The 16,778-nt window shown below is 38.4% G+C and overlaps 1 protein-coding gene across 3 annotated transcripts in view; it reads right to left on the bottom strand.

Moving 5' to 3' along the window:
* Positions 1-16,778, bottom strand: part of mcama (melanoma cell adhesion molecule a) — a 93,048-nt gene that overhangs the window by 27,135 nt on the left and 49,135 nt on the right. For all 3 annotated transcript variants that reach the window (XM_036142744.1, XM_012866619.3, XM_012866621.3), the window contains exon 2: positions 576-709. In XM_036142744.1, coding sequence (XP_035998637.1) covers positions 576-709 — 134 coding nt within the window. The remainder of the gene's footprint in view (positions 1-575; positions 710-16,778) is intronic.

Raw genomic sequence — 16,778 nt, forward strand, 5'->3', positions numbered from 1 at the left:
ATAAAGAACAAAGTCTGAACACATGTACGTATGTTGTTTCATTGTTTCAGAAGGAAACAGACCGTGACAGAAACCTATTATTGGGCTGTCCATCAAGCTAATAGCAGCTAGCGCTAGCTTACACTGTTAGCTTAGCACGTAGCACCGTTACGCTCACGGTCTAATCTCAGCGTGATTAGACCAAAATGCTCTGACCAACTTTCCTGGCTGGAGTTGGTGGCTTGTTGTGCTAATTTGCCCCATTCAACCTTCCAGGTATGTTTCATATTATTCAGCCGACTGTGGATGCAGCTGTGTGCTTTAATAAACTGCCATACCAGATTAAATGTCAGTTTTTAGTCTTGGAAAATGTTCTGAATAAATGGGACTTATATTTGTTTTTTCCTCTTTATGACGCATTTTCTGACTGATGCGACTTATATTACGGAGCTACTTGTAGTCCGAAAAATACGGTAATCCAATTTTTTTTTTATTATTATAGGAATAAAGCTGGAATTATTCATGGCATGTTAAAGCGAAATAAAGCTTTGTGTTAGTAGAAATCCCAACTACACAGACGGTCCGGCTCTCCTCACCACAAACCACTGGATCATGACAAAGCTGGGCTCTTTGTCCAAACCGGTGAAGCTGTAACGGCAGGGGATCTCCGCCGAGTCAAAGAGGTACACCTCCAGGTTGTCATTCATGGTCAGCTCCACTTTGCCACGCACTGAAAGACACATTTAAATGCACATAAATCAACTACAACACTCACAGAGCCGTCAAACAGAAATAAATCAAACATTAATTTCACAGCGACTGTGTTCTTTCTAACTTATTTTGACCTTTAGCTTTATTTCTCAGTGCAGTGGGCTTCTACCCAAGCCGATCTGGAGACGCTTTGGCACAAAGAAAGAAGAAAAAGGCCTCTTGTCCACATGGCATCATTTTCGTCCTCCTTCTGCCTGACTGACTGTAACCACAAAACCTCGTCTTGGCCAGAAAATCGGTTCCCCTGGCATCGTTCTGGGGAATGCAGGCGAATGGAGGCAGGCCAGTTTGACACTGGGCTGTTGATTCAGAGCGCCAAGAGCTTTTTCAGCCATGTTGAACTTGGCAGCTGTTCAAGAGGCACATTCATGCAGTGACAAATAATAAAAAAAGGATGACACCAAAAAAAAAGTCTGTTTTTTTTATTTAATCTGGTAAAGAATACCCACTTCTTCTCCCATCTTCTCACACTGCTGCTGTCGGGTGCTGTGTTGTGTTCACTGTAGTGTAACTGAAGTCATTAGCTTGGTGGGACTTTTTGTCTCGCGTACAGTCCAGAGATCTACACGCAATCATCATGGACGTGACTTTCATTAATTTGGGGCTTTTAATTAGTTACTTGAACCGTTCTTTGTTCAAGCTGGACTAATAATACAACATTTGGCTCTTTAAAACAAGAACTGGGTGCTCAAGTTTGAACTTTTTGTGGATTTTTTCCAATTCACACAGCCATAATTATGTATACAAGCCAAAATATCTAGAATCATTTACCAGAAAATACTTTTTATAATGCAGTTAAAGGCAAATCCATTAGTTATTCAGATTATTTGAAGACAGAAGGATACATTTCCCTCATTTCTTTCACTTAATTTTGATGGCTATGGTTAGAAGCATAAGAATGGTAATAATATGATCGAGCAGCACATCATACAAATAAAGAAATGTCATGTTATGGCCTGTGTTAAACTACTGACTTAATAGTTGTCCACCATAAAACTCACCAACACACTGCTCTAGGTAAATTTATTGTTGATGCTGTTGGATTTGTTTTTGAGTGCTCTGAAAGGCGCCTATAAATAACATTTATTTTTTGCTATTAATTGACTTTTTGCTACCAGATCACAGAGTGCTGGAAAGTTTAGTGGAAGGAAAATGTGTGAAAGCACAAAAAAAAGGCTGAACATTTTGATGTGTACAGGTTAAAATGTACCGTACTGCAGACCTCAAAGCAACAAACCAAAACTGCTGATTGCGATCAAAGAAAATATGACCAGGCCTGGTTTTAGTTTTTTAAACTTTCCCTCCTCTATTGGCTTTTGGATGACTCGGGCGAATAAGTTTGGGGGATTGTGTTAACACCTCGCTGCCTGGACTGAGTTTCTTCACATGAATGTGGGTCATTTTCACGCAGCTTCACAGCGTGCAGTAATAAAACGCAGGAACTGTAACGTTTGTTTTTTTAATAAACGGCTTTAAACACAAAGAGGGAACAATTAGGCTAAAGCTCAGCGTGCTCATACACGTTTCCAGCGTTGGTTGAAGCAGACGATGCATGAAAGGAGCTTTAAGAGTTCAGTTGCCACCCTGCTGCCCCCATTCAACCTCTTGCACCCCCCCCCCCATCCCCACCCTGTCTCCCCCTCCTCCTCCTCCTCCTCCTCTTCGTCCCTCCCAATAATTTTCTCAACTCATTTTTATTCCTTCAGGTCCCGCCTGCCTGTGGCCTGTGCTCAGCCAACCATTTCTTTAAGAAAACGGGTGCGCCATTGTTCCCCCACCTGGGTGGAAAAGACCAGCCCCCCCCCACCCCACCCCACCCCACACACACACAGATACATGCACCCCCACCCCCCAGTCATTCAATGCAGAGGTTAAAACCAGTTCACCGTGCCTTGAGTTTGTTGTTGTCGACTGCGACACAGATGATCTGAAGGGGCTTTGAGACAAGAAGCAGATTATGGCGGCTGAGGTAGAAACTGTATCGTGGAAGTCAGTGTAAAAAATGTTGTGTCTCCTTGGGGCCATACTGCTAACTTTTCAGCTAATCCGATTAGCACTGGGGGGCTGCTGGGGATTTGGCTCCCAAAGCCAACCTGGGGCCGGTCTTATCTGTTCCTGTTGTGACTTTATGCAGCAGCGACACACATGACCCATGATCCGCAGACCCTGACAACCCAAAAGTGCCGCCTGTCGGGGTGCCGGTGCATAAATGTGCGTCTGTCTGCTCTCTGTGTCTGCGTGATACAGAGATAATTCATTCAGGAGGAAAAAAAAAACAGGACCTGAAACTGGACAATATACCCCAATTGGTGTGGAAGAGGTAAAAAAAAAAAAAAATAGGGTTGGAGATATGGAGCAAAAATAATATCTCGATGTTTTTAGGCTGAATGCAGATATACGATATTTATCTCGATATTTTTTTCTTTTGATGAAATAATTATAAAAAGGCATCTCTGCATCAAAGCTTCATCGAAGCTGTAGATAAATATGAGAAATGGCTAAAAAATAGCCTGCTGGAGTACATAAAGGTATAATTATAATATAAAGGAAATAGTCATCTTTAAAAAATGGCAATAATCTTAAATCTCGATATATTGCCCAGCCCTATGTAAAAACATGACAAGTGAGCTATTTCCAGCTCACACTTTTAAAGACACAAAATGTTGTAACTTTACTTATTTATCTATATTTATTCCATCAAGGGACAGAAAGGGATAGAAATTACACCTTAATGGTTACTTTCAATACCAATACCCCCACCCAATGAAATTCACTTCTAGATTATTAATAAAAAGATAAGAAATTAATTTATTGTCTCACAATGGGGAAATTCGGGCATGACGGTGGCAAAAACACAGACAGGATTAAACACAATTCTTAGTAATGAAAAAACTCTAGAAATTAGAATAATCTAAAATTAGTTTAATAATTTATCAGTTAATTAATTAATAATAATTCACCCAAATTTCACAGGATTGAAAAAAATACATACTCCAAGACCAGTTTGAATATTATACTGAATAAAACTATTGTTAGACTCGAAAAAACAATATTCCACAAATGGAAAAAACTGTGTTAAAAAGCATTTTAGAAATCATTTAATAGGACTTTTGAAGCTTGACTCAGAATCTAAAACTATCCCCAAGTATGTGTCTATTGTTCAATGAAGTGACCTTTAATTTAGCTGCTCTTATAAAGCTGAGCAAACATAGTTTACATGTGGGGAACCTCAGGGCTCCATTCTCGGGACCTTTTATTAGGAACTTAGAACTGAAGACCAGATATTTACATACACTAAATAAACATGTAACCAAATAGGTTCTGATTTAGTCAACATTTACCTCACATGACTGATCAGCTGTTTCCCATAATGCACATAGAATTGCGCCTTTTTTGTTCGATATGTGGTCCATGCTAGTTTGCAACCTCTACTTCCTGTTTAGCGCAGCCACGCCCAACATCAACCTCTGACAAACGTACGCTTTGCGTAACCTTGTTAATTTGCTCCAAACCAGTAGATTAAAACATGGCTAATTTGCATTCTTTTCTTTTTTTGTGACGTTTTAAATGTTTGCACGACATTTGGATGGAACGTCCCCACATCCTGCACACAAACAGTTTAAACCTTTTACCTTCAGGTCAGCGCTACAGTTTATTTCCCCAGGCTGTCTCTCTGATGAACACAACCAACACCTCATAGCCTGAATAGTCAGCTACAAAATAAATAATTATTTAAAAAAAAAAGAAAAAATGGCTGTACACACACATAAATGTACATACAGGTCATTTTAGCCTTCTTTTATTTCAGCTAAAGTTATATATTCATGTTTAATGTCTGTATACTGTAAGCCTCTGTCCTCTGACTTCATCATTAATAAAAAATGTCAGCACATTTTCAATGGCAGTCTTGAAACGAGCATTTTTCTAATTTTGTTGGATATAACATCACTGCAGCGTCTTTAAAGGAAAATAAAGATTACCCACACCTCTCTCCCTCTGGAGTGAAAGAAACATTTCACCTCTTCGCTCCCGACACACATTGGGACAATTTTCATCTCTACAATCAAGATTGGCACTTCAAGGCATTTACAAAGAAAGCTGTAAATGCTTTGTTTGTAAATGAAAGATCTTACAGATAATAAGACCTTTCAGTTGTTTCCATGTAAGAGACAGACTCACACAATGTCCTCACACGGCTAATCTGACAACAAAGAACCAAATGAGGGGGGGCACTTCCAGGACAGCCTTTTTGCATACAGTTACTTATTATGCACCAAACAGACCGACAATACCCTTAGATGCTAACTAAAGCGGTCACTATTATTGGCTTTTCCCATTCCATTAAGGCTGTCAGCTTAGGCCTCCAGTAGATCTGGAGCTCGGCCTCTGATAAGAGTCCAAATCACCTCTGACACAACAAACCCGCCTCATTTACTCACACTAATCTCTCACAAGCTCCATGAGGCATGAAATTAGACCGAATGCTTCTGAGAACATGAAAATGTCATCTTAAAAATGCCGTTTAATCCCTCGTTTTCACTGTATGGATCAGGCTGATTGGGAGATTTGGGAAAGAAATGTGAAAGGCGTGGATCGTGCTCATTTATTGTAATATTGTGACCGGGTTACAAAGTGACTTTACATGTTTAAACGGCTTTAAATAAATTAAAAACATGACTTAGCAGAACGTATTTCAAAGATATTTATTGTCCTTAAACTTTCCCACATTTTATCATGTTACCACATGGAATTTTGATGTATTTTATTTGAGCAGAATATAACTGGTCTGTTAAAAGGAAAATGTATGCATGCATCAATCCCCATCGATAAATCAATTAAACGATTAAAGATTAGGGCTGGACGACAATTCAATAGCATTATATAGCGATCGACAGACGTATATCTATGATATTAAAAAAATGGTCAATAAAAAGTTCAATAGAACAGTTTTCCTTCCTTATGCATTCTAGCCAATAATGTAAGTTAATATTACAGTCGTTACATCCTCCCAACCAATCACAACGCAGACCCAGGAAAGCTCCGCCCCCTTCAAAGGGTTCAGAGAGCAAGCATTCTTTTTAATATGTTAAATACTTCCATTTTTGGTAAAAAGTTGGTTGAATAGAGGTTTGAGTTTGAATTCAGTGTTTGTGTCTGTATCTAAAAATCAGCTGCTAAGCAACAGCATAAAACGTCCAGGGCTGCATTTAAAATGTTTTGAATTTGTTGATAATTATTGATATCGATGAATATGATTTCTATTATATCGATATGCTTTTTATCTCTATTAAGGATCCAATTACGTTAATGCAAAATGAAAACATCGATCCAGATTGTCATTTGAAATATAAGCCTTTAATTCACAGGGCATCTAATATTATGATATATATATATATATATATATATATATATATATATATATATATATATATATATATATATATATATATATATATATATATATATATATATATATATATATATATATATATATATCATTGTATATATATATATCATTGTATTATCAGTAAACTCGATATTTTATTGTATTGTGATAAAGCTGGTGATTTACATGCATATCCTCACAGCATGATGCTGCCACCACCGTGTTTAATGGTGGACATGGTGTATCCTGACAGCTGTGCGGTGGAAGTTTTTGGCATCACCTACTTCCACATGAGCCCTAAAAACTGCAAACAGGACTTACCAAGGGCCCAGGGGTCGTTTTTTTTCTGCACTCTTTCATAAAGGCCACCCATAGTTGATTTATTCTTCTGCATCAGCTGTAGATTAAAATCGGTTCATCCTCGTATTGTTTTGTGTTATCAGGAAAAAAATGACGAAGGCCACCACTTTTCACAATGTTTTTGTAAAAAAAACAAACATTAAAAACATTTAATTTCACCTCCTCTGTACAACTAAGCAACACTTTGTGCTGATTTATCACATAAAATCTGCTGGTATGTCAACAAACTTCAAAGGAAGAGCCACTGAAGTTTGTGGCTGTCGCGTTGAAAATACTGAAAAGTTTAAGAAGTGTGAATAGTTTTGCCAAGGCACCGTAAAGTCACAATGTATTCACCACGGGCGTTTTAATAGAGCAAATCTGCATTTAAGGGGAAACATGTGAACAGATCAGCATTTTTGAAAACTTCTAGCTCCTGCAGACCCAATCTAAAAGTTTTATGCCGACAGTGAGCGTCCCTCAGAGAGAGCAGGGTGTAAAAAGCCGGCATGTAAGAGTGGATAACATGGAGGAGTGCTTCTCAATGTGCTGCTGAACACCTGGGGGACTCCGTCTATGGGCCGACATCAAAGGCCACACATACACACACCGTCTCACAGCGAAAGCACACGGCCCCACTGTGGGGATGAGAGCTCCTTGTCCACCTGATGTGCTTTCAGGAGCAGCATCTGGCACAAATCTCCGTGCAGCCTGTTCCTGACGCCTGTGACAGAGAGGGCGCTTGAGCTTTATTCTCTCACGCACAGAGATAAGGAAGTGCTGCAAATCTCCTCAAAGACGCCTCTTTATGTATCTGTGGGCCTCTTGTTTTTTTCTTCTTCAGCGCAGCAGAGCATGTCGCAGCTCCAGGTCAGGACCTCCATCAGTTCGCTAAGAACAATGTGGAGGTGAAAGCTCTCAGCACCAGAGTACAGCGTGGGGATTAGACAATGGATTTTTGGGTTTTTCTGGGTCTTTTGCACTTCTTCCAACCTTTTTGGGGCTTTACAGATAATCCACGATGTGAACCAAAACAAGTCAGAGTGGAAAACTCCAAAAACTGTCCAGACTGCTGCATCTCAGAAACCAAAGTAATGACCTGATATGGGCTGCAGGCGCTGCTCGTCTTCTGCATCACAAACAACTTTGAAAACCATTAAAACTCAAAAAAAAAAAATTCTATTTTTGTCTTTTCTTTATTACACTGCAGATTAAAACAGATACAACTCAACAGCAACTGTAAATCATCATTTTAGCAGTTAAAGTAGTGAGAGATTTTAAATAATGGGTTATAATGAGTGTGGTACTCATCTGGACCTGTACTTTTTTTTTTCCTTCTTACTCATCATTATTGTTATTACTGTCATTATCATTTATTGCTTTCATCTTTTATTGATATTCCGTTTTTTTATGGTAAACTGTTGTTCCCTTTGACTCTGTCTCGTGCTTCATTACGCTCTACGGTTTGACAAGTACGTCTTTTATCCTCTTTTATCAGTTTTCCAGTAAACTGACACTGTTTCGTCTTTTTGATTTTTGGTTATTGCTGTGCTTGTTTAGTTTTTGTTGTTGTATTTGCTTATTTTTTCTTCTTCTTCTGTCTTGGTTGTTTAACTCTGAAAACTATAAATAAATTTATAAAAGTAGTGAGAGATTCAGTGATTTAACGCAGGCCAGAGTCCTGTTTCAAGAATACGGCGAGTTTTTTAGACAGAAATTTTATGTCATCCTGCTTCTGTGGGTTTAAGATCTATTTAAATATGATGCCCCCCCCCCAATGCATTGATGCACACTGACGGTCAGCTGGCTCAGAGAAGGCTTCAACATTTTCCCTTCGCTTGCAAGAGAGAAAAGTTTCATATTTCCAGTCGGCGTGGACGCAAACGACCAGGATTTAACAAACAGCAGACAAAATGAAACGGGCGTTCGGAGATGGAATGGCAGCAAAGATCTGACATCAAATGGCTGGGCAGAGGAACATTCATGCTGAGGAGGATGATCAGTGGGACCAGGATCAAGCGGCTCTGATCCACATGATGCCCTGCAGCTACGTGGGACGGGAGGAGCTGAGGGGAAACCACTGATAAAAACAACAGACACAGGGAGGGGAAATAACCGACCCGCATCAATAAAGAGAACTACAGCTAAACACAAGTAAGCGTTAAGAACGACAGAACAAAACAAGGGAATAGGCAAGGCAAGGCAAGGCAAATTTATTTATATAGCACAATTCAGTACAGAGACAATGCAAAGTGCTTTACATGATTAAAATATAGGAAAAAAACAGAATAAAAGCAAGTAGGGATAGTATAGAAACAAAAAAGAACATTTGAAAACAGTAAAACATTTTAACTTGAACATTCAAAGGCAATTCTAAACAAATGTGTTTTTAATCTCGATTTAAAGGAACTCAGGCTTTCTGCACTTTTACAGTTTTCTGGAAGTTTGTTCCAGATAAGTGGAGCATAGGAACTAAATGCTGCTTCTCCTTTTTTAGTTCTGGTTCTAGGTATGCAGAGCAGGCTGGAGCCAGAAGACCTGAGTGGTCTGGATGGTTGATGCCCTGATAACAAGTCTGTGATGTATTTAGGTGCTAAGCCATTTGAATAAATAACAAACAAAACAGATAGCCTGACTAATAAACCACCTTTTATTAGCTTGTAAGGCATGTTTTTTAACAGCAAAAAGGGGAAATATTCCACAAAAAAATAACTCAATATGTTTGCTTAAGTTCGTTTATTATTTATTTTAGCAGCAGTGGGAATAATTGCTGATTTTCTGACATAAATTAAAGCAAAAAGATCATTTTTATTTCAACATTTTAAGTAAATACGATCCCTGTTGATTTGTTAAGTTATATACAACCTATTTTTAAATGCAAACGTCAACGTTGAGTCAATGCTCATGTAACTTTAAGGTATTGGATCTATCTTTCTATCTTCGCTCTAGACTTTGGCAAACAAGACGTAAAAAAAAAAATGAAATATGGGCCGAGTTGAGAAGATTTTAAAACTTTTTCTGAGCTGCCTCACGTCATTTTCAAATCTGAAAAAGAAGCTGCAATCTCTCTGACTTTGAAAGAATCGCTAATCATTCCCTCTGGTTTGCAACTTCTGCTGCAGCTGCATAAATATTTCATCACCACGCCCGGTGGGTGAGACTTCATTAAAGGAGCAACACGAATGTTTTATTTATGCTTGTATCTGATGTTCAACAGTGAGTGTGGCTTGTTCCTCTGCATCTACGACCCATCAATAAAAACCCCGCAGAGCTGCTGGGCTCTGGCACGCAGGTTGCTCTGCAGCTACAGGATGGATAATTAAAGGTCAATGGGCTAAACACTGGATCAACATCACGGGGGAGTTCCTTTAGCTATCAATTTAAAAAAAAAAAAGAAAGAAAACCAAATGACTAAATGGGGCCTGACGGTAACAAAGTTCCCTGAAAGCTAATATTGGAGTGATTGAGCGGTCCATTACAGCAAAGTCCTGGAAATTTAAACATTAATGAAACGACGCGTTCATCCCACTCATATAGTGGCCCAGTTACAGTAGCATTAAGTCAAAGCAGCCTGGGAACAAGAACACATTTAGGTCAGTATCTCAGGAGTACTGGTAAAAAAAAATGCTTCAGTTTGAGGGGAAAACACTCAGTATAATTTTATTTGACTTCCATTTTAAAATGAAATATCAGCTCAGGGAAAGCGTAATGGGATTTTCTGTCACTGAATGGATTGAAATGCTTGGGATGAAATAAGGAGAAAGTATGGAGCTCGTCTCATTTAGGCTCTGGGAAGCATTTTCAATAAAACCTCTGGAGTCTGAGCCACTTTAAAAAAAAACACATTCAGATCTCTTAGAGGCAAGCAAGTCTCCTTCCAGCACTGGAAAGAGGAATTAATGTAGCGTGGGTACATATAATACTTTTAACGGTACGCTAAAATCGTATTTTGGTTCGGTTCAGTTTCAACAGGGGCTCGGTTCGGTAAATTTACGGTACGGTACAATTTTTTTGTATAAAAAGAGACAAAAGCAACGTATTTGGGTGATATTTTAAATAAACTTCACTATTAAATAAACTACACTAACAATCTGTAAGTGTAGTTTATTTATGCTTAGTCCTGATCTCAGTTACCTGCTAGAAGTCGTCTAAATGCCGGCGTTATCGGTCTTTGCACAAAGTTGCCTTTTTTTCCTCGTAGAGGTGAAGTCGTTTTAAGTGTGTTAACAAGTTACGCTTGTTACATACATACTTTTTACATACTTTTGTGCAAATCACAATGTCATCTGCAAACCTGATAATCCACAGAGGTTACTGTCTCACCTGTCAATTATTTGTAGGACCTATATTATCTGAGGTCATGTATTTTTACTCTTTTGTTTCCTATACACTGCAAAAATGGAACTAAAAGTAAGTACATTTTTCTTGAAATTAGTGTATATTTCCTTGATTTGAGCAGATAAATAACTACCAGCCAATGGAATAAGATTTGTACTCTTAAATAGGAACAATTCATCTCCATCATCTAATATTAAGCGCAGGATATCTAATTATCTTATTTTACTAATTCCATTGGGAAATAGTCTTATTTATTTGCTCAAATCAAGGAAAAATACACCCGTTTCGAGATTTCATTTACTTTTAGCACTGCAAAAAGGGAGCTAAAAGTAAGTAAAATCTTCTTGAAATTACTGTATTTTTCCTTTATTTGAGCAGCTAAATAAGACTAATTGCCAATGGGATGAGTATTCTTACCCCTAAAATAAGATAATTAGATATCCTGCATTTGAAATAAGACAATGAAGATGAATTGTTCCTATTTTAAGTGCAAAAATCTTATTCCATCAGCAATGAGTCTTATTTACCTGCACAAATCAAGGACAAATACACTAATTTCTAGTAGATCTGACTTACTTTCAGTTCCCTTTTTGAAGTGCATGTACACTTTGAGCAGCAGTTTTATTAAAACATCTTCTACCTGCTCTGTAACCTCTTCACACTGGTTCGATAATCTGTCTTTTCAATTTCCCTTCACTGCATTGTTCGTGTCAGACATCAACCCGAGTTTCATCTCTGAGCTCATATCTGATCTCCATCCCTAAAATCTGCTTTAATATCTGCTTGTTTCAGGTCTTTTTATACAAGCGCACACAGTTAGAAAAGTAAAAACCTTTATAGAAAAAAATAATCGCAGCACGATTCCTCATCAATTTTCTGTCCGATCTTCTTTTCTCCTGAAGGCATTTTAAATTTTTTTCCCATGTTCAGGTTACCGTGTATCATCTGTTCATCGACATTCGTAACATTGTGCACTTTTTGTTTCTGTTTATAACACAGGTGGGATAATTTTCCTGAGATGAGCTTTGTAACTAATCTTCAGCTGATAGAAATTAATAAAAATAAAAAAAAGACAGTTTGATGGATGACGGCTCTGAACAGACCATAAGAACAGGTGGCTTGTTGTCATGGCTGAAACTTGCATTGCATGGACGTCTTCACAGCAAACTGCTGCAAACATTCATTAAAGTTCGTGTTAAAAGTTTTCTGCCGTCTTGTTTGACTGATTAACCCTCAGACTCCAGTTTGGGAAAGGTGCACAAAACTGACATTCTGAGTCTTGAAACAGCGGCGCCTCCTTATTAAAAGGTGTGAAGGAGAAGACATTAAGGACAGCAGGTCCAGGTATGAGCTTTTGGCCGTCATCCTCGCTCTATAAATAGAAGACCTTTTTCCAATCAGACGTCTGACGACAGAACAGCGACTGGAAGCTGTGGTCCAACAAAGGCCTTCTTATCCGGGCTGCTGTGGTCATTAACATGGTGCTGAATGTGCTGGAAAAGCCACAAACCTGGCGCCAACTACATCAGCTTTCCTTCAAGTATTCAGAAGAAAAGGCTGCACTGAATTATTCTCAGTTTATTCACTCAAAACCTGCAAACCTTAAAGAAAACGTTTAAAAACTAATTAGAGGTAAGAAATCATTTGTTTCACTCAAACGGTTATTTTAGATTTTCCTGAGAGGGACAGAAATTACATTAACTATGGCGGGTTTTTCCCCCCTAATATAATGTTTTACGCAATGATTTAAAAACAAACAAAAAAAAATCACTACATTTATTTTGCATGAGGGAACAATTTAACCAAAAAGCTGACATTAGTTGGGAATCCAGCTCCAGTTAAATACTTTCCATACAGTCATGATGAGCATGAATACTGTATTAGTTTGTGGTTTTTAATAAACTGTGTTTTGATTAAAAAAAAAATTATTTGGAATAAAGCGGATAGAGTAGTTTATTTGGGATTTTTACAAATTTAAATGTTATACCTGGACACAGAAATATACATACATATACATGTGTAGGCTATTTATACATAGCCTATTATTAGGCTAGATTTTCTAGATTTTTTATCTGGAACAAACTCTCAGAAAACTGTAAAAGTGCTGAAAGCCTGAATTATTTTAAATCAAGGTTAAAAACACATTTGTTTACGATTACCTTTGACTGTTCAAGTTAAACTGTTTCACTGAAACATCATTAATTTAAGTTTGTAGTCCAACTGTTTTTAATATTTGCTTTTAATTTCCATTTTCCTATGTCTGGTTTAAGTTTTTCTACATTTTATTCCAACTTGCTTTTATTCAGTTTTTCCCCTTATGTTTTAATCATATAAAGCACTTTGCATTGTCTATGTACTGAAATGTGCCTTAGCATGTTGAACCTTAATCTCTTACTTTTTGTAGCCGTTAACAGTTTCCTGGAGGATATTTGACCGGTCTGCTTATCAGAAATGTGATTCATCATTTAAACGCTGCCTTAATTATTCCAAAACCACATTTGATGTGTGCTTTGGATCATTGTCCAGGGCTCGACCACCCGACCCAAGATGACGCCCTCAGATGAAATTAAATTGATCAGGACTGATAATAACCCAAGAACCACTAAGCTTAAAGCCCAACATGAACTAGAAGACCTTTGTGCATCCGTGTCACTGCCCCGAGTGAAGCAAAAATTAACATAAACATGAACCGAGAGACCAAGACAGAAGCATCTGCCAACGATTTACACAAACCGTAACAATTCTGACAAGAAGAGTGGAAAAAATCCCGGCAAAAATATACCAGAAGCTTATTTTTGCCTACAGAACACCTGTGGTCAAGGTGTAACCTGCTAGCATGCTAACAACCAACTGGTACCTGCATTTTCCATTGCATTGAAAAGGCAAAATACGCCGAATTTAAAAGTTCCAGTCAACTATCTTGATGCGTATTAATGTCTCACAATTATAGTCACAGATATTTGTTAGTTAGAGGTAAGTTGTGCTGCAGAGAAAAGGCCTAAAAAACAACGGCAGGGCTCATTAATTCTGCTCATTTACATAAAGAACCACATAATCAATCATGCAAACAAGTGAACACATTTAGGGCATTGTTATCTGTTTCACAATGTTCTTGATGAGTCTGAGATGCTTTTGCATAAAGATATATACAATTATCTTTAATGGGGATTACGAGCCACAATCTATTTCTCTAAACTCGTCTATAAAGACTTAATTTCTTCCTCCGTTTGAACCTCTGGTGAAGTTCTGTGTGCATTTGTATTCAAGCAGGGCCTGCCCTACAACAAAGGCTTATTAGTGCGTCCGTTCTCCTTTTATCCCGTCAGGCAGACATGACGCGAGCTGTCGGGCAAGCGTGCCACACCCAATTCACAGGGATCAAAAAGCAGACCCCCCCCCCCCCCCTCCACAAATCCCCTGCTGGGAACCCTAATGCTCTCAAAGAGAATATCGGAGTGATCACAGGTGCACTGCTGGGTTAATGAGGAGGAAAGGCTACTTACCGCATGTGCCCAGGACAGCCCTACCTACAATCCCCCCAACAGCCCCCCCACACACACACATGCAGTCAGAAACAACACCGGACGGAGCTCAGGGCCACTCTCAGTGAAAAACAGTGAGAAATTAATAATCAGACTGATATTCCACAGCAACAGCAGAAAATCTGCACCCAGGAACTACAAAGTTCTAACCTGACTCCGCCAGATAGATTTGCTGCTCATATCCATCTGGAAACCTCCTTGAAGTAAGTTTGGGAAGGGGGCGAAAATACTGTTAGCTGATTGGCTTATTTGGTGATAGACGGCCAAATAACCAATCAGATCAACGAAGCATATGACGTACTAACAGCGACGACGAAAACACAACCACAAGCTCTTGCCGAAGACAGTCGGGAGAAGAGCAAAAACATCTTTTCCTCTGAGAAAAGCCTCCAGAGCAGTGTTTTGCTCTTCTTTCAGTGAAGAAATACTCTGTAATTCCGATAAAACTTCTCGATAGCCACGCTAACGCTAGTTTTCATCGGCTGAAAGCCGCCATGTTCTTTAGACTGAACTGTCGCGCTTCTCGTTGCGTCACACCTCAACCCGCCTCAAAGCCAACGCTGATTGGACGTTCGTTTGGTGAACGGCTCCAAATTTTCTTTAACGGAGAGTAGCCAGACTGATCTGCGAGTGAAACCTTGAAAGCTTGCGAGATCAGGATGGTCTCACGAGGCTAACAAAGTTCCCCACCCAGGAGAAAAGGGACTTAAAGGTGGGTCACATTCAGACATACTATTAACAATACCCCAGAAGAAACATGTTGAATTTAGGAATTAACTGTGATTAAATGCATTTTTGAAAAAGACACACACACGCGCGCACGCACACACACACACACGCACGCACACACACACACACACACACACACACACACACACACACACACACACACACACACACACACACACACACACACAGGCTTGATTTGAGAAATCCAAAGAATGAAGAACCTCACTTAAAAAGAATCTGGCTGATGAAATTAAGTAGGCTAAAAAAAATCCCAAAAAAGCAACACATCACACCCCGATCTAAACCAGTTCAAGAACAGATGAGAAACAAAGTCACTGACGTCTATCAGTCTGGAAAGAGTTGTACATTACTAAAGAGAGGTCAGCCTAAAGCTCGGCGGCATGGACCAAAATAATATCTCGATATTTTTAGGCTGAATGCTAATAAATTATATCTATCTCGATATGTTTTTCTTTTAATAAAGTTATTAGAAAAAAAGCATCCATGAATCAAAGCTTCATTCAAAATGTCTCACAAGCATTTGTTTTAACAAACAGCTGTAGCTAAATATAGGAAACTGCTGAAAAATAACCTACTGGAACACATAAAAGTGTAATTTAAATTAAATAGTCTAATCATGTATCTCTTTTTTTAAAAATCGCGATATTCTCTATATATTGTCCAGCCCTCAGCCAGCCGACCAAAATCACTCCGAGAGCTCATCAAGGACTCATCCAGGAAGTCACAAGAACCCAAGAACTGCTGACCCAAAACTGCACATTTACCAAGAAATATTCTGATGATCGCCAAAAGATTAGAGAAAATATTTAGTGGACTGATGAGACAAAAGTGTAACTTTTCTTTCAGGTCTGTTTCCTGTTACACCTGCTGTAAAACTTCACACCTGGAATAAAAGCTGACGGTGGAGGTATGATGGTCTGTGGCTGCTGCGCGGCTTCAGGACCAAAGCGGCTAGCGGTAACTGATGCAGCCACAATAAATTCTGCCCTTTAGTAATAAAATCTAGAGAGAGAGTATAGGAGCCACTGCTGAATGGCTCAAATAACAATAACAACGGCAGTGAAGTGGCCTAGTTAAAGTCTGGACTTGAGTCCAACTGAGAAACAATCAGTTATCGGACTTCAGAATCAGTTTTAATTCCCAAGTAGCTTCAAACAACAAGGAATACATGACATTTAAAGTACAATATAAAACAAAGGCAAATACTTTTCTAGTAAATCTGATTATATACATTTTTAAACTAGAGACTGCACTGCAAAAACAGAACTAAAAATAAGTGAAATGTTCTTGAAATTAGTGTATTTGTCCTTGATTTGAGCAGGCAAATAAGATTGTCTGCCAATGGAAAGAGTAATTTTACCCCTAAAATTAGATAATTACATATAATGCATTTAAAATAAGTTGATGGAGATGAGTTATTCCTATTTTAAGTGCAAAAATCTTATTCCATTGGCAGATTATGTTATTTACCTATTCAAATAAAGTACAAATACACTAATTTCAAGAAAATTTAACTTATTTTTAGTTAAGGTTTAGTCTGTTTTTGCAGTGTGAAGGGGAATTCATTCTTCAGATTGCTCCTGGCTGGTTTGAAGAGCTTTTTTACTCATAGTAAAAAAAAAAAAAAAAGTCATGGTAAACCTGCTTATGATCTGAAACCTTTAAACGTGGCA

The sequence above is a fragment of the Fundulus heteroclitus genome, chromosome 11 (assembly GCF_011125445.2).
Source record: "Fundulus heteroclitus isolate FHET01 chromosome 11, MU-UCD_Fhet_4.1, whole genome shotgun sequence".
Lineage (NCBI taxonomy): Eukaryota > Metazoa > Chordata > Actinopteri > Cyprinodontiformes > Fundulidae > Fundulus > Fundulus heteroclitus.